At 35.6% G+C, this 25,762-nt stretch overlaps 1 protein-coding gene across 4 annotated transcripts in view; it reads right to left on the bottom strand.

Annotated features, from left to right (window-relative positions):
- Positions 1 to 5,581: 5,581 nt before the first annotated feature.
- Positions 5,582 to 25,762, bottom strand: part of CHRM2 (cholinergic receptor muscarinic 2) — a 151,020-nt gene continuing 130,839 nt past the window's right edge. For all 4 annotated transcript variants that reach the window (XM_019030319.4, XM_004046280.5, XM_019030316.4 and 1 more), the window contains one exon: positions 5,582 to 11,014. In XM_019030319.4, coding sequence (XP_018885864.2) covers positions 9,568 to 10,968 — 1,401 coding nt within the window. In that variant the 5' untranslated portion in view covers positions 10,969 to 11,014 and the 3' untranslated portion in view covers positions 5,582 to 9,567. The remainder of the gene's footprint in view (positions 11,015 to 25,762) is intronic.

Here is a 25,762-nt window from a genome sequence, read left to right as displayed (position 1 = left end):
AAAATATTTTATTGTTGTATTTGTTGTATTTTCTGACTGGCGTAAGGATTCATTTAGGGATATAGTTTGGCAGAAACACATCCAAGGACACAGCATGTAAATATTATTCTTCAACTCTTTCTGAGACTTGGCATCACTGCTTCCTCAGCACTGAATTTGGAAGTTGAAATGTCTTTGTATATATGCATCATCAACACTTGAGCCAATACTCCTTTGGTATGCTGAGTATTTTCCATTGGTACATACCTCATTCCCTGCATTTGCAAGTCATTTTCCATTAAATTCCTAGTACTGTTTCTTTAAACATGTTCTTTCTCTTTTATAAATAAAGCATATAATATGTATATAATTATACACACTTGTATAAATACATGAACTTGATAGTAAAACTAACTATATGTATATAGTTATATTTAATCTCCAATCCAATTTATATATAAATTTGGATTATCCTTAAAGATCCTGTCAAAAATTATCCTTATGCCGTTTGTAGAATATAAAACATATCTTTTTTAAAGAATACTAACATTCTTCAATTTTTCTAGTATGTAGATTTTCAATCTTAAATAACCTATGTGGTTTGGAATTCACATACATTTAAATAGTTGTCTTTTATTACAGAATTTTTTAAGACTAGGATTCTATACTACATGTGTATTTCTCTCAAGTGAATGCTATATATCTTACTCATAAAAAAGTAAAGCAGTGGAAACAAATAAGAAAGATAACAGGTTCCTTTGTCATTCAAATTTTTAGAAATCATTATAGCTAAGGTAACAGTATAATCCTAAGTTGTCATTTACATAAAGTATTTCACCCGTACATGGCCAAGAAATACTGTTCGTTAAAATTTGCTTCCAAATAGGTATGCATACATGAAACAAACTTTAGATCCCATTTTCATCATATCTGAAATTTTAATAATTTTATTTTCATTCATTTCTCCCAAGTTTGTGATAGTTTAGAGTTCCTCATACACTCTGTACCCAACAGGGGCCTCGATAGACTTTAATTTCTTGATTTAGGACTAATAACTAATGATGACTCATTCCCAGCTGCTGATTGTGCATGCCGAGATCTGCATTAAAACAGCACAGTCTAGATTACTTCACAGGGTGGCCATGGGACAGTGTCCACCACTTTGTGAACAAACTTTTAGAGCCCATGAGACCACAGCGGCAATTGCTGCATATTGTTCAAAAATAATTACAAATGGCAGTCATTAAGTACATAGAATTGCTTTTTCATTGTATGTTATATTTTTGCACTTTGCCCATGTTTTTGTTTCTTGTTTTTTGTTTGTTTTTTGCTATTTAGTGTATGTGTCATTATTAGCAGTTTTCTTATACAGCCATGTACCACTTAATGTTTGGTCAGGGACAAACTGCATCTAAGATGGTGTCCACATATGAGTAGTCCATTCCGTAAGATGATAATACTGTAATTTTATTGTACTTTTTGTATGTTTTTATGTATTTAGATACACAGATACCACTGTTTTGCAACTACCTACAGTATTCAGTACAGTTACTTGCTGTACAGGTTTGTAGTCCAGGCTACAATATACAATAGTCTATACCATATAGCTTAGGTGTGTAGTAGGCTGTGATGGTTAATACTGCATGTCAACTTGACTGGATTGAAGAATTCAAAGTATTAATTCTGGGCATGTCTGTGAGGGTGTTGCCAAAAGAGATTAACACTTGAGTCAGTGGACTGGGAAAAGCAGATCCACCCTTAATCTGGTGAGTACAATCTAATCAGCTGCCAGTGAATATAAAGCAGGCAGAAGAATGTGAAAAAGTGAGATGGCCCTAGCTTCCCAGTCTACATCTTTCTCCCCTGCCAGATGCTTCCTGCCCTCAAACATGGGACTCCAAGTTCTTCAGTTTGGGACTTGGACTGGCTCTCCTTGCTCCTCAGCTTGCAGACAGCTTACTGTGAGACCTTATAATCATGTAAGTTAAGACTTAATAAACTCCCATTTATACATATATATATAAATACCCATATATATCTTTATGTATATGTATGTATGTATGTATGTATCTATCTATCATCTATCTATCTATCTATCTATCTATCTATCTATCTATCTATCTATCTATCTAGTTCTGTCCCTGTAAGAGAACACTGACTAATACATAGGCTATACCATATAGATTTGTGTATGTATACCCTAGGATGCTCACACAACAACAAAATTGCCTAAAGAAACATTTCTCAGTACGCATCCCTGTTGTTAAAATATGCATGACTGTATTTTTTTTAAAATTGGTTTTGCTTTCTGAAGTTGCAGTGTCAACTACAACACAAATTAAAAGCGATCCTCAGAAAAATAGCAATTTTTGTGTTTTCCTCTCAAAACATTTATAAAAATTACCTTTAAAACATTTTAAAAGATAAAAAAACTAAAAAGAGATGAAGTAAGTAGACATAAGAAAAAAACATAATAAATGGACATAAGAAAACATTACAAAAATTTATTTTTCTAAAATAATAAATAATAATAATGGTTTAATAAAAGAAATTCTGTTAAACTTTTATTATTCATTTGAGGGAGTTGAGGGATAATTTATTTTCTTTTCTCACTGGGACTTCATATTTTATCATTCCTGTTTCATTCTAAATTTTATTCCTTATGGATTTTTTTCTGCTTAAATACAAACTTGTTCAGGTTATATTTTCCATGCAGGTTAAGTAATTCAGTAGGACTGAGAAAAAAGGAAATTATATTGTTCAACCACTTAATATTTGATGTTTAAATTACTTTGATTTGCTTCTTTATTAATAATTTTTAAAAGTGATATACCAAGAAAATAAAAATAATCAGATTGTTAATCTTACTTTTCCTGCAAGATGGAAGATGCATATATGGCCTTCCTGTTTATTAACTCAGGACACAAGACATTTTGACCATTTGATCATCTGTTGCATATTAACAGTAAGCTTCATTTCTGAATTTCTATACATTCTGTAAGTACAAAGAGCTATATGGCTAAAAAAAAAGTCTGAGAGGGATTTTTGGAAGAAATGTGCAGAGAAGGTGTCACTGTTTCCTCTCCTCAGCACTCTAGATAGTTATGCTGACATTTAAAGCACCATCTTATATAGTAGCGTAGTGCTTGAGGACACCCATTGTGAAGATATGAATTTGTAGATATGTTTTGTATGTGTTATGACATATTTTTCTGATATAAACATGTTTTCTCACCATGACCCCATGTAATCACTGGTATGTGATGAAGAGATGGCCTGCAGACAACTGGAAGGCTGTTGGTGGCAGACAGAGAGCTAAAACTCACTCATATGATTCTGACAGATTTAGAAAACTGTGCAGGGAACTGACCATCGAGCAAAGAGGAGCAAATAGAATTTTTTCTTCAACACCACTCAGCTGAACTCTAGAGTTCAATGGCCTCTAGTAATATTCCAAATGCTTTTGGAAGTAGTAGAAAGGTTATGCCTCTGGGCACTGTCAAGATAGGATGAGACCTGTGTGTGTTTGTATGCATGTATGTGTGTGTATTTGTATGGGCATATGTGTGTTTCTGTACCTGAGTATGTATGGTTGTGTATGTTTCTTTGTGTGTGTATGTGTGTGTTAAGGAGGGAGAGGTTGATGGATTACTTCTTAAATGCAAATATTTTTTACTTGCTGGTAATTCTAAACATTATAGCAAAATGATTCTTTCTTAATACTCATATGAAAGGAAAAAGAATGTGTTTAAATGCAGTCTCTGGAAAAATACATGATGTAGGTGATGATAGAAAAATATATGCTTAAAATATATATTTTAGTGGAGATATCACAGACAGAAGTCAAGCATCTATTGTATTTGTCTTTAAACTTTGATATGTGCTATGGCTTGAGTATGGTTTGTCTCCACCAAAACTCATATTGAGACTTGGTCCCAAGTGTAACAGTGTTGAGAGGTGGTGGGACCTTTAAGAGATATTTGTGTCATCAGGGGTGCCCCTTTCTGAGGGAATTAATGCCCTTTTGCTAGAGAGAGTGCATTCTTGCAGGTCTAGGTTAGTTACCACGAAAGTAGGTCATTATAAAGTGAGATTGTCCCTTGTATTTTGCCTCTTTTGCACAGGCTTCCACCATGTAATTGCATCCACCGTGTTAGAGTGCAGCATGAGGCCCTAACCAGGTGCAGCAGCCCTATTTTGAACTTTCCAGCCTCCAGAACTATGAGCCAAATAAACCTCTTTTCCTTATAATTTGCCCAGTCTCAAGTATTCTGTTATATCAACAGAAAACAAATTAAGACATTATTCTAATGGTACTTCAAGTAAATTTATCATTATGGTTAGTTTTAATCCCTGGTGTAAGAGCGTGGCACTAAAAGCTTCCCAAGAGAGAAAATATTGGAAACATGTTATGAGGTGGAAAGTTCTTCCTTAATGATGGCAAGATGTTTTTGCTGTTTCAATATTTGCAATCATCTAGTCAGGAATAGCATTTGGCATTTCATCGATATACAATTCAATTCAGTTCTCAAAAATGAAATGAGAACACTTCACTGGAACAATATAAAACTAATAGGAATTGATAGAAAAGTCAAATATTTTTCTTTTTCTAGAAATGACTTTGGTATAGACAAAGACATCAACTCACAGTGTGAATTGTCATAGGTAAAATTTAGAAAGTAAATAGACATAGAATTATGTGTTAAAATTTGAAGAGAACTCAAATTAATTAAAAAATGACTACAACTGCATGACTTGGTCTCTAAAAGCTGTAATAGTAATCCTTTAAATGTTCAGTATTTACACTTTTTATATTAAAATGTAAACATCTCCTGGAATTGCACATCCAGTGGCAACTAATATTATAAGTGTATTAGCTAACTACAGATTTGTGTTAATGGATCAATGCAAATGTTCTCGGAAATGTGGGTAGTCGAGAGGCAACCAAGGAAAGGAAGAGGACTGCTATTGAGAAAATATAGGCCACTTAGAAAAAAAAACTACCCACTTAAAATTTCATGGGGAAACTTCTAATATTATGCTATACCTCATTAAACATTTCTGGAATTTAATGTATGGGATGTTGTATTGGACCAAAATTGAAAAGAGTAGTTTATTAAAATAGGGTGCTTATACAAATTTTACCTTGATTGTCAGAATGAAAAGCATTCTGAAGGTCATCCTTTTCTCCCAGTATGATTATTTTTTATTCCACTAAAATCAGTTAATTTGGAAGAGAGTGAAACTGTATGAGAAAGGGTTGGTTGCAACCTCATCAAGTAATCAGACACTAGATCAACACAGCTGTTGGAACAGTACCAGCTGGGAAGATTCTAGTCAGAAGAGGCATGTCAGGGGCACAGGCGAATAAAGCATTGTTGTCACATGGAGTGATACCAGAAATTTATTAATTTATTCCTGTAAGAGATATTTGAAATCTGCCCTGCTCTTAAAGATCATAAAACAGTTTAATCTTAATATGGGATTCTGGCTGTTCTTAAATCTCTTCCTTCTAATGCAAATGCTATTTTCTTTGAAAATTGGGCATATAAAATCAACTTTGTTATTCAGAAGCAACATATACCATATTGCATATTAAGAGTTTGTGTATAATATATTTATTTGCATACAGAAATATGTATTTCTATTGTACATTTTATTATTTTATTTATAGAATATATATACATATATATTTAGCACATAGCATATTCCAGGAAGATACATTAAATATGCACACATTTCATGCTACAGCGTGCACCCTTTAAGAGAAGCATTTTTAAGAGGCATGGTATTGAATATACATGCTGAGAATACACTTTGCACAATTTCATCCAGCTTTGGGTGCTTTCCTAAACTATTTGCAACACCGGTACTATGGTTGTTGAAAGGGATATTATCAAACTGGGGCGAGGAGGAAACTATCAATGAACCAAGTAGGAGAAAATAAAAACAGACTGCATTGCTGAGCAATTGTGGCCATCATTTTGAATTCCCATCTCTCCCAATGTCAGATCTTCAGGATCAAAAAAGCAAATGAACAAAGAGCAGGAGTATGTTGGACATCCAGCTTGTACATTTCAAATCAGAAAGCTTACCCGTTGTGGCTTCTCATATTGATTACTCTGCCCTAATACTTGGGAGCTGGCGTTAAATTAATGATGAACTGGTAAAAGGAAAATCATTTCTTGTTTCGAAGAAATAAACAGACTTTTTCCATATTCTTAATCTCCTCTTCTTATAATATCACTCTGGGATAGCTACATTATTGCTATGAGGAGAGAAAAAACAAAGACCTTACAGATTCACCTTTCCAGTAAATGCAAAGAAGATAAATGATATTGTTTCTGAAAGAGGCTCTTAATATTTTTTGAAAGGAAAAATTGCAGCTCCAGTAGAAACTGATCATATCAACTGCAAATATTTTGATGGCCCACTACTGCAACCTCAATTGACTAGATTTGTGGCAATCATAATTGAACATTAAGATGCTGGAAAAAAGATGTGTGATATGCATAGTCTGGTGATTTTTGATATGTAGATGTGGCCTGAGTTCCCAATCTGTGACTGACACATACACCAGACTGAGGAGAAAAGTTTTTCTGATACATGATTGGTGAGTATTACCTTTTTCTAACAGGTGAGCAATTTGCATTGATATTCTAAAAATGAGGCAGGGTTATTTTCCCACTAATAAGAGGCAAGCTTTAGAAATCCCTTAAAGTAGACAAGAATTTCTCAATCTTGGAACTATTGACATTTTGAGCCAAATAATATTTGTTTAAAGGGGTTGGGGGAAAATGTCCTGAGCATTATAGGCTATTTAGCAGCATTCCCAGCCTCTATGCACTAGATACCAATAGCATTCCTCCCAGTGTGGCAACCAAAAATGTCTTTACACATTGCTAAGTGTCCCCTTTCAGGGAGAGGGGAATTGTCTCTGTTTGAGAGCCACTGAAATAGACAAATCCAGCAGTGCTTAATAAAAATCCTTGAATATAATCTCCATATCTCTCCAATCATCTATCATTTTCAGTATTCCTTCCATTTTTCTGATCTGTTTGACAAAGTTTCCATGGTGTCAGTCTATCTTCAATTTCTTTCTTTAAAGTGACAGTTTCTCTTTCAGTGAGGTTGCAGTGGCTGTGGCAAGGATCAATAACAGAGGGAGGAAAAGGAAGGATACAATGGCAGCAGAGACTAAAAGCTTGATTCATGGTGCATTGGATTGTTAGAGCAAACAAAAAAAGACCCTGAATCCTGAATCCTGGATGCCAAAGGGTTCTTCCCAACTGAAGCCAAATCTACATCATAATAATACAATAAATTAAAAAGGGAAATACTTGGCTAGACAATTCTCTGGTTTTCAGAAACTCGAGGAGCCCACTGGCTTGACGTTATTTCCATTCAACTGATTCCTTCATTTGAGGAAACAATATGAAAATAAATATGAATTTAAAATGTAAAAGTGCATGTTGAAGTAACTGTAGGTAAGGGAATCTCTATAAATGAATGCTTTAAATATGGAAGATTACTTTGGGGGGGTAATGACTGAAGTTATTTAAACAGGAAATTGTTTTTACGAAGGATAAGTCAAATATAAATACTGCTGGCAATTTGCTTCTTACTAACTTATAAGTTTTTTGGTTTTTTTTTCTTCATGCTTTTTTTCCTCCTTAACTCTCCAAAATGTTGAGGTGGCATCTATGAGGCTAATCATACAAAATAACTCTTTCAAGTGCTGGGGTCTAATATTGACAAATTTACCATGTAACTAACATTACTATTACTGAACAAGATATCATAAATCTAAAATCCAAAATATGAAATTTGCAAATGCATTTATAATTTGATTTCCATTGATTGAGCCATTTTTAGAAACTCTCATTGGAAAACTACAGCAAATACTGTAAGAAAAATATAAAGGATAAAAATAACTAGTTGTATGTGAATCCATATAATCCTAATCCTATATTTATTTAGACGACCAAATAAAAAATCTCTATGTGGCAAGATTCTATATAATGCCACCACTTAGATAATAGTTCCTGACATGATTATTATGGTCTAGAATTAGATGGTGAGATGTGGCATGGCAACAGCCACCTACATCCTTCTGTCAGATTCTGTGAGCTCGTTTGGCCTCTATTTAGTTAGCCACTACATTTCTGTCACAAAGATTACTATAATTCTATTGATAAGAGAATTTTGAAGTTAAATAATGTTAGGGAGAATTGACAATTTGAGGAATATGGAATATGTAATTGTTTCAGTAATAGTTTTTAAAATATCGTTTTTTCCCCTTTCATGGGGTCATAGGATAATTGCAGACAACCTCACTTGGTTATAATTTGAATATCATCCTTTAGCAGGCATTGGATAGAAGGTTCTATTCTCTAGGGACTGGCCCAGAAATCACTGGTGCTATGTGAGTATGTTAATCCTGTTTAGGATTCCAAATAAATAAAACAGCATTCCTTTCTGCTGAGAAAGTCAGGAGTTCATTTTCTATAAGTTAACATTTCATACATGGGTCAGGCAAATTCAGGTTGAAATAGAAGGTCCTAAACTTCTATTTTTTAATCTTAAAATTCACCTGACTTTAATAAACTTGGTCCAACTAGATAGTCCATTATTTAATTTGATGAAACCTCAACTTTACAATGACGCTGGTTTCTTAAACAGGTTTATGTTTTAGGTAGGATATTCTGTTGATATAAAAGGCTATTTAGGAGAAAATCAGATTGGTTTAAACATTTCGCATATAGGATTATAAGTGCACTAAATCCTTATAGACCTTGATATCCCCAACGAATGCAAAGGACACAGTGAGGAGGGGTGAAATGTCCATTTTCATGGCTGTCTCTGGCTAGATTTAGTGAAAGTCCTGTAGGTTTTCCCTATAAACAATATAGAACAGGGATGTACAAAATAGTGGCATAACAAGAAGAAAAATGGTGTGACCTAGTTGGGGTTTTTGTTTGTTTGCTTTCTCTTCATGGTGGGAAAAAGAAAGGCAAAAAATAAGCATTTATTACATTGCAATCCTCTAAATAGGACCGTAACAAAAGAATAAAATATGCTTAACACTCCGGAGACAATTTCTGCATCCTTCTTTGATTTTCTTTTTTTATGTCCCCATTGTATAGTGCCTATTTCTTTATGTTTAAGTCTCCATGTTTACCTTGTAATTGTGGCATTTCCTTCTCTTAAGGACACATGAGAACAACAACAACAAAAGTAACAAAAAAGGAACAAGGTTATTCCTCTTGTGCAGAGACTGATAAAATTGTAGATTCAGAAGCCCTTCTTCAAGAGAGTATGAGAAACAGTATATCGTTTCTTAAATCCACGATCCCAACATGTTTCTTTCATTGTCTCATTGCTCCTAATACTGACAGTTTATAAGGTGCAATTTTTGCAAACTGGAGCCTAGGCGTGATAAGTGTGTCACTGCTGGGCTCCTGAATTGCATGTTTTGTAATCAGACTATAAAGTGCAATGGCAGAGATTTTAAAACTAGGAGCTTGTTTATCCCTTTTATTCTTCTCAAGCTCCCCTTTCCCACCTTCTATCTTTTTCAAAGATATTTTACCTTGTAGCGCCTATGTTCTTATAATGACACATGAGAAGGTGTTTAAAGGTCTTCTTGAAGGTGGCATTACAAAGTGCATAGCAGGCAGGGTTGATAGTGCTGTTGATGTAACAAAGCCAGTAACCAATTGTCCACACAGTGTTGGGGATGCAAGGTGCACAAAAGGTGTTAATGAGCACCATGACATTGTATGGGGCCCAAGTGATGATGAAAGCCAACAGAATAGCCAAGATTGTCCTGGTGACTTTCTTTTCCCGGGAAGGAGGAGGCTTCTTTTTTGCAGGTTGCTTAGTCATCTTCACAATCTTGCGGGCTACAATATTCTGCTTTTCATCTCCATTCTGACCTGAAGACCCCACTACCTCCACGGTGGTATTAGTTGGGGTACATGAGTCACTTTTTGGGGTCTTGGTGCCAATTCTGATGCATGTTTGCTTAGAGTTCTCATCTTTGGAATGGCCCAGGGAAGTGGAAACTGTGTTTTCATCCTGGGTTATTTCATCATCTCTCATATTAGAGGCAACAGCACTGACTGAGGTGGAGTCATTGGAGCTCTCCTTCTCCTCTCCCTGAACACAGTTTTCAGTCACAGGATCCCTGGGGGCTTTGCCATTCTGGATTTTGTTGTGCTCCAGGCCATCGTCACTGCTGGGCATGTTGTTATTGTTTGGCTTCACTATCCTTCCTTGTACCAGACTTGGAGAAACGGGGTCTTGGTTGGCAACAGGCTCCTTCTTGTCCTTCTTTATCCTGCTCTTGCTGGCTCGGGATATGTGCCAATATAGCACAGTCATGATGATCACTGGCAAATAGAAGGCTGCAATGGCCGTACCAAAGGTGACAGCAGCATTGGAAAAAAACTGAATGTAGCACTCCCCATCCTCCACAGTTCTCACCCCTACAATGAACTGCCAGAAGAGAATGGCTGGAGCCCAGAGGATGAAAGAGAGGACCCAGGCAGCTGCAATCATCATACCTGCCATTTTTGTGGTCCGCTTGACTGGGTAGGTCAGAGGTTTTGTGACACAGAAGTACCTGTCAAAGCTGATGATGAGCAGATTCATAACTGAGGCATTGCTGACCACATAGTCCAGGGCTAGCCAAAGGTCACACACCACAGGTCCCAAAGGCCAGTAACCAATCACAGTGTAGAGGGTGTACAAGTTCATGGAGAAAACACCTATGATAAGGTCAGCACAGGCCAAGCTGAACAAAAAGTAATTGTTGACGGTCTGGAGGTGGCGGTTGACTTTAATGGAAACCATGACTAGGATGTTCCCGATAATGGTCACCAAACTGAGGGATCCAGCCACCAGGACAATAAACACCACTTCAAATGTCTTATAAGGACTGGTAAGAGCCAGGCTATTGTTAGAGGAGTTTGTTGAGTTATTCATTTTGTGTTCTCTAATCAGTAGCCAAGTAGCAAATAAACATTTAAACCTGCAAGGAAATAGAATAAAATTAACAAATGTAATATAAACATTGGTTTAAAATACATAATGTTGTTTCCTTTTAAACCACATTTTCTCCCAAATCTCCCTTCCCCTGCATGATTACTGTGTCTACCTGCCTCAATTCCCCATGTAAAAAGCAAGACCTTCAAATGGAGGATTCAAAAGGACCTTTCAGGCTGGCAATGAACTTGAAGTCCAGTAATGTTTTAAATATGTCCTTATCCAGATATGAGTATCTATCTACCTACCTATCTACCTATATATCTCATCAATCCATGAAACTTAGCATAATACTGATAAATTGAATTAAATAAACCAAAATTACAAACAACACTTTCTTTTTCTTTTTCTTTTTTTTTTTTTTTGAGACAGAGACAAACATTTTCTAAAACATCAAGAGATTCCTGGAATAGACATAAAAATTAGTAAATTAGTGAGAGGACACAATTATAGAAGAAAGCATAGAATGTATAATATTGAATGTGTGACTTTTATAGTTAACAGTGCCTTTCCTCATGGAAGCTCTAAGCCTTTTTCACAATAACACTGAGGATGGTGAAAATAAAGATAATATAATAATACTTAATAGCCAGTATACTCTCCCTAGATGAGAATTATTTTCCTCTTGCCTCTATTTTATTTCATACTTGTAATCAGTATTACATAATCAGCATTTCCAATATTCCATATCTTACACAAGAATATTTGCTTATTAAATGCATATTGAACTGAAAAAGCCAAAATTATGCATAAGACTTTCCAAAGCATAAAGAGATTTCTGGAATAGACATACAAATTAATACATCAATAAGAAGACAAAATTATGGGAGAAAATACCACTTTTCTGAATGTTTTGTTTTTCAAACCACTATCAAATCTATTATCTTACTATTCTTTCTGCCAAACTTTTTGTTTTGTAGAAGGAACTAAGGCTCAGAAAGATGAAATCCCAGTTTGTTCAATCATTCATTCTTTCACTTTGTGCTCACATATCTATTGAGCAGCTTCTCTTAATTAGGTGTTCTGGACGTTCAATGATGATTAAAACAAGGTCTCTGCCTGGTGGCAGACATGGGTTGATGAAGAAGCAATTGTTAAACCTGAATGCACTTCTTGTTTCCCTATCCTGTTGTGTGTAAGTAAACACATAATCATCATTTTTGAGATAATATCATTGAAGTCTGATGACAATTGAGTGATCTTTCATAATGGAAAATGTATATTGGGGATTTAGAAAAGAAAGTTAAGAATTCATCAAAGAGATATGACACATTTCTGGAGAAACAGCATCTGAAGCAGAAACTAGCCCAAGTTCCACCTCTTTTTGAAAAAATTGCTGTGAGCTGTCAGAAAATAAGCATTGCTGAGAAATTAAAATTTGGGAATATTGATTAGTTTGGATGCTATTAATTACAAAGAAATGGGCAGTGGTTTGCCCTTGAAATCCATGTAGAAAATAATTTGGTAAGCAACTTCATAACACAAATAACATTTAAACAAATAATTTTTTCTGCTTTGGAAAGTCAATTGTTTTCCAGTATTTTATTTGACAAAACCCAAATAATGGGATTTGGCCTTAATACAATAAGACCCAAAATTCAGAAGCCAGAAAGGAAAATATATGTAACTGTTGCATATTCCTTTAAAATTTTTGCATAGAGCAAAAAAGTCAAAATAACAATTGAGAAACAATATTTGTAAATTGCACGATAGAAAATTATCCAGTGTCTTTAATATAATAGAGTTTTGGCAAAAAAGGAAGATGAAAGATGAATAATCTAAAACATTGATGTAGTAGTTCAATAAAAAAAAATTAAACATTAATGACTTTTAAACATATGAAATGATACTCAACCCCACAGTTTAAAGATGCAAATCCAGACAGTGAAAAACAATTTTCCATCCGTAGTATTAATGGTAGTGTTGAATACTTTTGGTGGGACTAGTGGGATAATCACCACGAAGGACAATGTATCTATATCTATAGAACTTTAAATCTGTATCTATAAAAATGTATTAAGAAACACTTGTCTCAGGAATGCCACATTTAGGAATGTGTCTTTCAGATAGAGTCATAAAAACGTACAAAGAGGTCTACTCAAGTATGTTCACTCAGAAATGTTGTTATAGCAAAACAATCCCTAGATATATTAAAACTATTCATTGACAAGGGATTGGTTAAATATATTATGGAATACTCTTACAATGGAATATTATGCGGCTAGTAAAACAGGTAGATATTTGTGTCCTGGCATTGCTGTGGAAAGTTATATAGTTAGAAGATGACATAATCATAGTGAGACATAGATTATTACAGAATATAATTTTATTTAAGCAAAAAGGTGATTATATGGAATATTACATATGTATGCCTGCAACTCATTGGGAAATATTGAAGAGTTTAATCAGGGAAATGATGTTAATGGAATGCAACTTAGATCAGTTGAATTATTTTAATCGGATTTCCCTTTGACAATCCTTTTTTGCAATTAATCATACAATTGTGTATTCATGGTAATTTATTTGAACAAAAACATTCTATTATCCCAGTTCTTATTCCAACAATTTCTTAATAGCTCAGCTAACTATAAGATCAGAATTGTGACTTGCTTATAAGCAGCATTTTCTCTGTTTATTAGATAAATTCATGGACAGTTTGGAGTTGAGCTATATGTGTATCTGTTTCATGAAATGTTAATATTAATTCACTTAGTTTGAAAAATACAAAAAATGAATGTATTGACTCTGCATTTTAATTATTCATAATTTTGATAAAGCGTAGGACTTATATTCTAGTTTTTAAAAGATTTTTGATAATTTCCTCTGGAGAATAATGAATAACACTGATGTTGAAAAGTAGGGATTCAAAATCAACTAGTTTGATGAGGATCTAAATTGCTAAGGTCCAAAATCCCCAAAATTACAATCCTGAAAGATTAAAATTCTGAATGTTGAAATCCTGAAAGCTGAATTCTGGAAGAGGGGTTGGCATTTCACTTGTATGCAGGACGGTCTCATCACATTGGCCTGCATCATGTTAGGTGGAACCATCACCTTGTTACTGCTTTTATTTTGAAATAACATATAGTTTGAGGAGATGTATATGAACACTAGGCTGACAAGTGGTGGACTTGTGAACTTAATTTTAGGTGTCAACTTGGCAGAATTAAGGAATACCTAGAAACCTGATAAAATACTAATTCGGGTGTGTCTGTGAGGGTGTTTCCAGAGGCAATTCGTGTTTGAGTGTGAATGGACTAGATGGGGAATTTTGCCCTCAGTGTTGGAGTGCATCATCCAGTTGGCCAGAGCCCAGTGAGAACAATTTCAGAAGGTGACTTGATCTCTGTTGGAAACTGTGATAGACTTTTCTTCTGCGGTCTTGGACATCAGAATTCCAGGCAGACCGGGCTTTGAACTCCAGGACTTACACCAGGAGCCCTAGGGTGCTGAAGCTTTCGGCCTCATTCTAAGAGTTACACCATCCACTTCCCTAGTTCTGAGGCCTTTGGACTTAGCCTGAGCCATGCATCCTGGGGTCTCAGGCTTGCGGATGGGACTTCTCAGCCACCATAAACCATAAACACGTGAGCCAATTTTCCTAATAAATCTATCTATCTATCTATCTATCTATCTATATATATATATATATACACACACACATGTACACATATATCCTATTGGTTCTGTCTCTCTGGAGATTCCTAACTAATACAGATTTGGTATTAGAGAAGCTGAATATCATGCCTCAAATATGTATTATCTCACTTAACATTAACAACTATATAAAATTTATGGAACAATTTCTATCATTCCCTTAACGTGATAAAGAAAACTGAGGTTGCACAAGTGGTTAAAGCAACTTACTCTTGATCACAATCACAAAGCTAATGAGTAAATAATCTACAACTAAAACCAACATCCTTACCTTGCAGTTATACACACTCGCTCTGTTTCCCTTGCCCTTTGAAGAATTATACTCTATCCAGTAATGTGTGGAATTGTTAGGCAGCAGGACAGTGATGAACTACACTCAGAGGTTGCTAGTTTAAGACATTTGGTTTCCAGTAAACTGGAATTCTTACTCAGGTAGAACACAATAAATTTATGTAATGTTAACAAACTTAGTTGCTATTACAGTCTCTGAATTTTTAGAGTTATAATATTTGCCTGATTATACTAATACTGTATGTAAAAGTGGAAAACATTTTTCTTAGAAGCAATCACAAGCAGTGGAAGGCTGTCATTTCTTTCTCTCAGCATGATGCACAGGCCATGTAGAATCGTTCCTCTTCCTCTGAAGAAAGCAGTTTCCTCCTGCAAACTGCATGCCGATTCTACTCTTTAAATTTCTGTAAAAGTTTTCAGATCTGTTGTGGCATCGTAGGGTGGTGTTAAAGCAATAAAAGTTGATGAAATAACATAATCTCATGAGACTACACAATGAAGATGACCTTCAAGAACTCAGCATCTTAAGATGGCAAGTGTATAGCAATAGCCCATTTGGTATTTTACTGCCTAGTTTATGACTAAGGCCTGGAAGTACTATGAAAACTTATAAGACAATGTTTCTGCCCTCAGTTTCTTCACTACTTGCTTTCCCATACATGGCAGGGAAGACAGAACCACAGTTTAACATCTTCCTTGAAAAGGTGTGGGTGCTAATCTTTGCTCTTAATTATTAGCTGTGAGACTCTGAGCATGTCATTTAAATTTCGTGAACCTCAATTTTCTTTTTTCTCAAACAGGAATAATAATAACCCTCTTTTTCTTTCAGAGTTGTAGTAAGGATGAAAGTGAGATAATGTCTCTGAACTATGATCTATTAGTATTAAGTATTAAACAAATGCTGTTAATGTTAAAATTTGACAAGTGAGTATAGAATTATCACCTTTCTTAAGAGTGAACAGAAAATTATGTGTATGTGTATGTGTGTGTATCAGCTATCTTAAGAGTGGGAAGGTATGGGGTGCAGGGTTAGAGGTAACACTAAATTGTCATTATCAATGATATTAAATTATCGATAATATTAAATTATCAATACTACTACTGGTAATGATAATTAACATGTCTTGAGCATAATTACTCTCCAAAACAACTCCGGAAGTGTTAGGATGTTTATTATACTCCTTTTATAAATGTTGAACTAAATATCAAATAATTAAGCTACTTGAGATTCAAACCAAGGGCACCCAACTCCAGACTCTACTATGAATACTCAGTTTTTGGCAGAGGAACAGTGTCATGTAGCTGCTACTGCTCACTCACACGTTTCTCCTTCTGACCTGATATGACTAAGTCCTATACCCCGACATCAAGTTGGGACCTTGGTTTAGACAACAGAGTGAAAATCATTGTGTCCAGGACAATACTGGGGCTTTGGGCAGGAGACATTCACAATAAGCTAGGGAGTCAGTAAGTAGGGTTCTGCACATGAAAATATGTGACATTTAAGATTCAAAAAATTGTCTTAAAATTAATCTTCATAAAACATATCACCATGTGAATTAATGAATAGATTCCCATGTAAGTATTCACATCAACGGACAAAAAAAGTTCTAAATATTGACAATGACAGATTTTTCTGAATTGTTACAGAGAAAATTAATATAATTAAAAAATAAACTGATATACATTTAGATGAAAGTGGAGAATTATATAAAAAACAAATGGAATTTTCTTCACACACTGCTGAGGTCAGGCAGGATGCCTGATGTATGATGAATGCTTTTGTAGGTGAATTTCTAATGTAATAAGCTAATAATGAATTATCAATACATAAGTAATCTAAGTTTTGGGATTTTTGCGTGTTATTTTATTTAATTCTCACAATAGCCCTGAAAAGAATGACTATTATCTTTTCCAATTGTACAGATGATAATGATAACAGACCCAGCAAGTGCTGTGATTCAAATTTAGGTCTATCTGACTCCTGGACCATGTCATTTCCACTATATTACACAATGGCATAAAACCTGCCCCATTAAAAATGTTTTCTAGAAGAAATAGAAAAGTCAAGAAAAAACGAATCCATGGTTGATAACAGCTGAAATCCAGTGACAGAGAAGACATGTAATTGTATAAAAAAATTTGAGAACAAGAAGGAAGTTTGGAAATGAAGAGGAATTCACCTAATGTTTAATCTTTACTTGTTTCTATTTCTTTAATTTTTGTTTTAAAAATGTAATCTTAGTATACATGCTTCCTATAGATTTTTTAATTCTGCTGCTATTTGAACACATTATCAAAAAATGGCAGAGTTCTTTGGGTGTTTCTTGCCCATCTTTCAACCATTAAGATCTCAAAAGTAGCATATTCACTTAGCAAGTAACAGTGATAAGATAATGAGCCTTATCAATGTTGGCTCAAATGACCAAAACTGATAGAATAGTGATAAGGCCCATGTTAGCCTTCAAATTTTGTATATGAGAGCTAAACACCATAGAATGTCTTTAGAGAATTACAAGTTTACTACAACAATATTATGTTTAGATACATAGCTTTCAGGACAAATTATTACTAAAGAAAACATAAAAAATATAACGATTATGCAAATATGGCAGCAATTCTGGGAAATATCAGAGTATCATTGGAAGCAAGGGTTTACCTACTGAGGAGCCAGCGGTTGGTAGTAAAGGATACTTAAGTATTATCTCTTCCCCACCTTAAGAATGAGATGTGGTTATCATTGATGAGAAAACAAATGAAGCTTATTCATTTTTAATTTCATATATTTGCAAATAAATATGTTGTATAATAATCCAATGAATGACATTCCAGCTATATTTTTTTTCTGACATAGGAGAGATGACCATTCAGGTATATAATCCATATGCTATTGTAGGTCTTTTAATATTCAGTTAATCCCACTAATTTATAAACTGCATTGGTGAATGTGTTAAATAGGCTTTGAGATTATGTTATCAATAATTAATCACTCCTTCCATTAATGATGCCAGAGAGAAAGACGAGAAAAAGAAAAAGAGAGAATTGTGGAGGGACTTATTTAAGGATGTCTTGGGGAGCAAAGTCCCCTTTCTCTAAAGAAAGGTTCAATTCTACACAGTTTTGATATTGATGCAGGTGGTGATAACATAGTTTGCTTACATTATAATGACCCTTACCAATCTTGAATGTCCTTAAATTTTGCTTACAGATGGAAGCGAGTCCTGGCCTGGGGCTCAGGAGACAGTCCAGCCCTGCTAGCTAGCAATATTGACATTCCACAGTCTGAGTGCTTTGACAACATCACACAAAATGAAGTAAATTTCCACTTTTTGATTTTTCTTTTAATCTGGTTTTCCTTTGAGCCATGCAACACATTATGAGTCATTGTACATATTTAGAGCTTTTTTATGAGCTCCTGAATCTCACTACAACAGCAGTTGTGGTGGGGGTGGTGGCTGCAAGGAGTAGTGGGGGCCCTGCTAAGAAATCATGGCTCTCTAGCTTTCTTTATTTCAAAATATCTTACTGAATTACTTTTCTGAGGAGATCCACACATGCCCTCAAGGGCTGTGGGGGATAGAAGTGAAGTAGGAATGGGTGACCAACAAAACAGAACACATTCTTGTCAACAAGGAATTTGCAGTCTAGGGGAGATACAAATTGCTGGTGAAATTTCCAATTTTCTAAAACAACAATGGCCCAATATCATGCTAAGCAACAAGGCTGAGAAACCATGGAGCAAGGCTGGTCAGATGTGGTGAAATAAATACAGAAAGCTCCCTGGAAACCTTTCCTACATCTGTATCTCTCTTTCCCTTTCTCTTTTTCTCCTTTCGCATACCACTGGCTTGTATCTGACATTTTTGGTTTTTCTTTGATTGATTTTTTACTATTCTCAAGATTCTGCATTATATCTTCTTCTAAAGAAAGTACAAAATACTGCTGGTGGGTTTCTGCTTCAGTACATTGAGCCTGACAACCTGTAGGTTCAAAAACACACAGAATAAGACAGCCATGTCCTCACCTACACTGAGTTTTTATATTTCATCTGAAAAGATGTGTTGAAAGTATTCTAGAGGGATGTATAAGTTGTCCTTCTTTAGGAAATTACAGCATAGGATGGCAGATTTTACCAGATATGCATTATGTACAATGTTTGGGGGGAAAAAAAATGCCACACCAAACACATACTGCATTTTATCAAGCTGTACCCTTAAAGTTTGTGTGCAGTGCTAGATGTGAGTTGCACTTTTGTGAAAAAGAAAAAAAAAATAAAAGAAAATTATAGAACAGAATGAAAGTAGCTGATAAAGCAAACTGATCCTCACATCAGTACAAATAGAAGAGAATTCATGACTTTTTCCAATGTAAAAAAGATCAGGATTATGCAAGGACTTATTACAGTGTAAACATGCTTGCCATTTTGGCTGCCTGTCAAACGTAATACTATTCTTAGTGATGCTGGGACAAACTTCCACTCCACGTCAGCCAAGCTATCTTTTCTCCTCTTCAAAACACATCCTAAACACCACTTACCCGAAAACAGTGTCATAAGGGGGAAACGGGTGTAAAAGTGACTTAACTGAGACCTTTGTCCTTGTCACTACATCCATGGCACCTTTTCATTAATTCGTTCACACAATATACAACTCCTGCCAAAAAGGAAGAGGCCTGGACAATTCTGAATAGAATGAAACCTGAAAATACCCAACCCTTAGACTTTTAAAAATGAAATTCCATCTGAGAGAGGACTTCTGCATCCACCTTTTTCTGTACCAAGGATTTGACAGAACTCAAATATTGATGATGAATGTAATCTAGTAAATGGTGCTGACTAAACAATGTGCTCTAAAGCAAACAGCAGCAAAAGTGGAGAAAGCCCTCTGTCTAAAGGTTGTTTTGTTCCCGCAAGGAAGAAGAGTGAAAGGAAAATGGAAGCAATTCTTGGAGAGCTACAGACTGTCTATGATTAGGCAGCTGTATTTGAATCAATCTGTCTCTCTTACCGTCTTGAGAAACTGGAAATTTGTATAGTCGGCTTTTAGAATTTTGTTTTGTTTTTTCCTAAAGTCGGCAGGCTGCTGGTTTAATAACTCTAAATTAGTTAATTCATTGCTTTGAATTAAAAATGTGAATCAAATTTGCAGAGAATTGAGGCTTTTTAGGACTATGATAGAAAATTCTAGAATAAAAGCAGTTGTTCTAGAGAAGCTGAGCAGCTCCAAACAAAATATCCTTTTTAGGGATCCTTTTCAATGGTCTATGTGCCCACTGGAAGCTGAGACAGAGCACATGGCAATGTGGAGCTTTGGATAGTAGGTCAAGGACAACTTTAAAGGGAGGAACAAAAGTCAGTTTGGGAGAAGAGAGAAGATAAAGAGGAAGTTAGTACTTTTCCTCTGAAGAATAGACCAGGATAGTTGGGATAAGAATAAGTGAGATTAGAGGCTGTGAAAATATTAGGAGGTGCACATAGAAGTGAAATTTTTTTTCAGAGTATACAGAAAACAAATATTCAGATAGCATATCTTATAACAGTTAAGTAGAGACAAGGACACTTAGTTATACTTAGGAATATGTATTTATTTTAAGCATGTCTCTACTTAAGGCTGCATTGCTTATGGAGAGAAAGAGAAAGTTGCTCTTTTCATTAAAATGCCTATTTATATGAAAAGTAAAGCAAGTGGATTGTGTTTTATAGACATGCTATTATTGGTCATCGCCTCTTAGAACACATGCACTGATAAGTATGAGCTTAATGGACACCATCACTCTTCTAGTAGCCATCCTAGAATGTAGGTATAGGGTACAGAGAAACCAGTTCACCCCCATATAGCTAAATCTTGGTTCTTCTAGCTTTTCAATGACAGAAATGACACAGGCCTCATATAATTAAGATTCATACCAGATTCAACGAAGCTGTAAAAATAAAATAGTAATGAAGTGTAGAGAGTAATGGGAAGCAACTATTTTTATTGTTTCCAGTCGAAAGACAAAATGATTGTTTCCCCAGAGTTTGATTGCAGACTATTTCTAGAACTGAGCCAAATGACCGCAGTGTTATCCCATGAAAACTTGAAAAAATGAGAGCAGGGAGAAGATTAAAGTCTTTACTAAATGATCTAATGGCAATTGAGATGGAGAAACATAAAAAGCTGCATCAACTCAGCAAAGATTTTTGTATCTAAAGCACTAATTTAGAATTAAAATAAAGCCAGTTGGTCAGAGAGAATGAAGAGGTTTATGTGGTAAATCAGGGCAGTGAACTCCAGACTGCTTGAAATGAAACAACTTTTTGGTTTATGACCTCAGGGGAATCACAACATAATTGAATATATGTAAGATAAGTCATCACATGCTGTGCCCACCCTCTCTTCCAAAGACCTCAGCCCCTTCCCTCTTCCAACACCCTTAGTGTGAGACTATATCAATATTTAAATACCCTGACTCCTCTTTACCTCCAGACTCTCCAAATACCTGTCTCCCATTTAGACTGAGATATAATTACCAAACCATAATCTTTACCGCTATCAGGGAGTATGTTCCATGTGGACTATGCCCAGTGTGAAAGCTAGGATAAAAAAGTGGCATTTCCCTTCTTGAAATAAACCATCTTGACTTGGAAATGTCCTCAGTACATTTTTTCTGCCCCCATCTCTACTGTGTCATCTGATAAAAAGTAGCTAAATTGTGAGTAGTTCACATACAGAAGTATTTAAATACAATTTCCGTTCCTATATAATGCCTGAGAATGGAAGATCTTCCAGCAGACAGCAAATGGATTGGGACTTTTTCATAAATCTTCTAGGCAGTGTGGTTTTTCCTTGAAGCACAATTGTATTAGTCCATTCTCAGAGTGCTATGAAGAAATACCCAAGACCGTGTAACTTATAAAGGAATGAGGTTTAATTGACCCACAGTTTCACAGGACTGGAAGGACCTTAGGAAACTTACAAGCATGGCAGAAGGGGAAGCAAAGGCGGCAGGGGAGAGAAGTGCCGAGCAAAAGGGGAAAAGCCCCTTATCAAATCATCAGATCTCATGAGAACTCACTGGCTATCACAAGAACAGCACTAGGGTAACCACCCCATGATTGTTACCTCCCACTGGGTTCCTCCCACAACATGTGGGGATTATGGGAACTACAATTCAAAATGAGATTTGGGTGGGAACACAGCCAAACCATATCAACAATTATACTACTATCAGCAAAGTTGGTTTAGCATGCATTGTCTGCTGGGTTAGGAGTATACACACCTGGACTTCTAAGATAACATGTTAGAGTAGGATTCTGTGAGTAGTTACTAACCCCAGAATACCCCAAGATGGAAGGAAATAGGAAGCTGAGAGGTTTGGGCCTGGGCCTGTATTTCTTCACCTAACTAGTGTGTGTGTGTGTGTGTGTGTGTGTGTGTGTGTATGTGTGTAAGTGTGCATGCATGCATATGCATACATCAACTATGTTAGTTGAGGAGGAAAGGGTAATAACATATAAGAAGAAAAGAAAGAAAGAATGCCTCTGTTCTTCTAAAGGTTAAGGAAAATTTCTCATAAAGCATCAGTGGAATGTGACAACATGCTGTACAAGGAGAACTTGCAATTCACAAAACAAGACTCCTGTAAGCAATTATGGAAGCTTGAAGAATGGCATTTGATTCTCAGATTCCTCCTTTTGAGGGAGACAGCAGCAAGCCCTACCAGGATGCATATCTTTCTAAGAGATTTGCTGGCAGAAATGCTGGCTTCATGCTTTATGGGGGATGCAACGGTTCCTTCCATAACTTCGTACCCAGATAACTGTGATGCATCTGTGAACGCAGTAGACAAGACTTTGGAGTTAAACCTGAAACGGAAGCCTATCTCTGTTATTTTCTCATTGTGTGAGCTTAAATTTGTTGACCCCCTTTCCACATCTAGAAGATCTAGAAGATGTGGAAAATAAAATCTACCATTCACAATATTTTTAAAAAGGCACATAATATAACAGCCTCTTAGCATAATACACCATGATAATAGTGACTGTTAAGCAGTCACTATTACTGAGTTCAGTATAATTTAACAGTTGATTCTAATCAACAAGTAGAGCATGTAAAAAGGGACAAAAACAGAAACAAAGCATGTACTCTCTATTTCTCTCAAGAAAATAAGTAACCTGAAATAATTTTTATATTATAGGAGTCTATTCTATATCACTTTTATTATTTACTTTTACTTATTTTAAGGATTCCAGAAATCTCACTGTCATTCTATGGTATCCTGATTCTTATGCTGAAATGATATCTTCAATCTAAACTTCAAGAAATGTCAATTTAAAACTTAGTGACTAATCCTCTTCCTAACCCAATGGTCAAAGTGTCACAGACAAGTGAACCTCTATTTAAAATTCTTGCTGTAGATCTATGAAAGATGACTTAGTAAATCTAAACTTACTTTTGCTGAAAGCAGTTTATTTTGGAGAAAAAGATGATCTTTCTGAGGGACTAAAGAAAAATTTCTGGTCCTCCACAAATTTAGAACAAATCATGAAACTAAGAGAGAGATGTATTGTTGAAAAATATAAAAATAACAAAATTTCATATGTCGAATTTGAGTGCTTAGAGCATGATCTATGAATATGCATAAAGTTAATTTGTAACTTGCATTTACCATATCACTCTAAATGCAATTTTCAAATAAACAACTTTTTAAAAAATTTCACTTAAACTCTTTTGCTAATTGAAATAAAACAACTTGTGATAAAAACAAACAAACAAAACAAAACAAAAAAAACCAGAAAGCATTCTTTCTTCTAAATGCCAGTCTTCTTGACCGGCTTTTCTCATATTTTTTCTTTCTTACTCTTAATTATTTATCTTGACAACTTCATTCCTTTTAGCAAGATTCTTCTCTTCTACATATGTATTCATTCTTTCCTTCAACCATTCTATGTTCAGCGAGTGTAGGATGTAGGAGATGGCTTAGGTTGTCTGAAGAAACCCACAGAAGGACAGTTTCCCAATCTCTCATGTCATGTTACTCTTCTGCTGAGACTGGCTAGGATAAAAGACTTAACTTTGTTTATGATACGGTGACTACTATAAAACATTTATCTGGAAATATTATTCCACAGATGAGACACAGCCTTGTCATCCTAGAATTGAGGGGTCGTAACCAGGTTAGAGCAGGCCTCCCATAGCAAGACAAGGGATACAGACCTATTGTATTGCTAGTCCTTTGGTGATGAGATAGCCCGCCACAACCTGCTGAGAAGGCCCTCTCCAGTGTGCCACGGCCAAATCTCATCCTAGCCCTAAATGAAAGGTCTGTGCATCCCCCAGCCAGACTTCTCTCTGGTTCATATTTGGCTGTTGGGAAGGAAATACTTAGCTCACATGTTCCAAGGACAGAATCATTCTCATTCATAGGCCACCTCTTAGTCCCTGTTCTTCATGAAAAAGCATCCTCAGCTCTGCGTCTGCATTTAGGAATGTAACTTATGAACAGCTTGCCTCTGGCTCTTCCTTGTTTGGTTGCTTTCAAAGCCCACTGTAAAGCTCAAAGGTGACAGCTTGACCCGTTTTGCTCAATATATATTTTTTCTTTTTTGTATTGTTATTAAAATAACAAATGACTGTGTATAAAGCCGGCCTCTTTAAACAAGTGCTAAACTAGTAAATCACAGTGGGAACAACCCTGTCTGAGGGGGGAGGAGGAAGTAGCTAGACTACAGAAAGACCAAAAACAAGCATTGAAGGGGGCAGGGATGAAGATGTGGGGTGGGGAGTTTTCATTATGTTTGGCACAATGCCCAGTACATCCTCAGATTTCCAAGCTGTGCTTTAAAATGTAGATTGGAAGCCTCTTGAATAAAGTTTAATTTCTGTTTATATGTGATCTCAAGTTTTATAACCAAGTTTTTAACACTCACCCTATAGCTGGCTTCTTTATTCTAAGTATGAACCACACATTCCTTCTCAAACAAAATAAACCCTTAAATGGTTAAAGGCTCAATGGAGTTATAAAACTCAAACAATATTTTCATATGCTGGGGTTAAGCGAATTGGAAAATTATGAATCACTCAATAAAGTACACAAGGATATAAAAACCAAAGGATAAAAAATCGTGACAGGTGGTTTTGGTTACATGCATTGTAGTGCTTGTGTTGGGATGGATAAAAAAAAAAAGGTGAACAGACAGACCCCTATTTTATAATGTGATGGTAAAGCAAAATAGAAAAAAGAAGAGATTTAAAGGAAAGGTAGGTTAAGGAAAGCCTTTAAAAATATTTGGTTTACTTGCTTTTTTTCCCTTCCTTCCTTCCTTCCTTCCTTCCTTCTTTCTTCTTTCTTTTCTTTCTTTCTTTTTTTTTAATAATAATATATTATGAGACTAGGCGCGGTGGCTCACACCTGTAATCCCAGCACTTTGGGAGGCCGAGGTGGGCAGATCACCTGAGGTCAGGAGTATGAGACCAGCCTGGCCAACATGGCAAAACCTCGTCTCTACTAAAAAAACAAAAAATAGCTGGGCATAGTGGCGGGCACCTATAATCCCGGCTATTCTGGTGGGTGAGGCAGGAGAATCACTTGAACCTGGGAGGTGGAGGTTGCAGTGAGCCGAGATTGCGCCACTGTACTCCAGCCTGGGTGACAGAGCGAGACTCTGTCCGAAAAAAAAAAAAAAGAAAGAAAAAGAATTATGAAAGACAAGCTGAACAAAAGAAAATACTGATGAGTGAGGGTCTAAAGGTTTAAAAGCAATAGTTGACTCTGGCTAGGTTGGGAGTAGTAGAAAAATAATTACCTT

The sequence above is a fragment of the Gorilla gorilla genome, chromosome 6 (assembly GCF_029281585.2).
Source record: "Gorilla gorilla gorilla isolate KB3781 chromosome 6, NHGRI_mGorGor1-v2.1_pri, whole genome shotgun sequence".
Lineage (NCBI taxonomy): Eukaryota > Metazoa > Chordata > Mammalia > Primates > Hominidae > Gorilla > Gorilla gorilla.
Note: the sequence above shows the minus strand (reverse complement) of the source record. Positions and strands in the feature narration are given on the sequence as shown.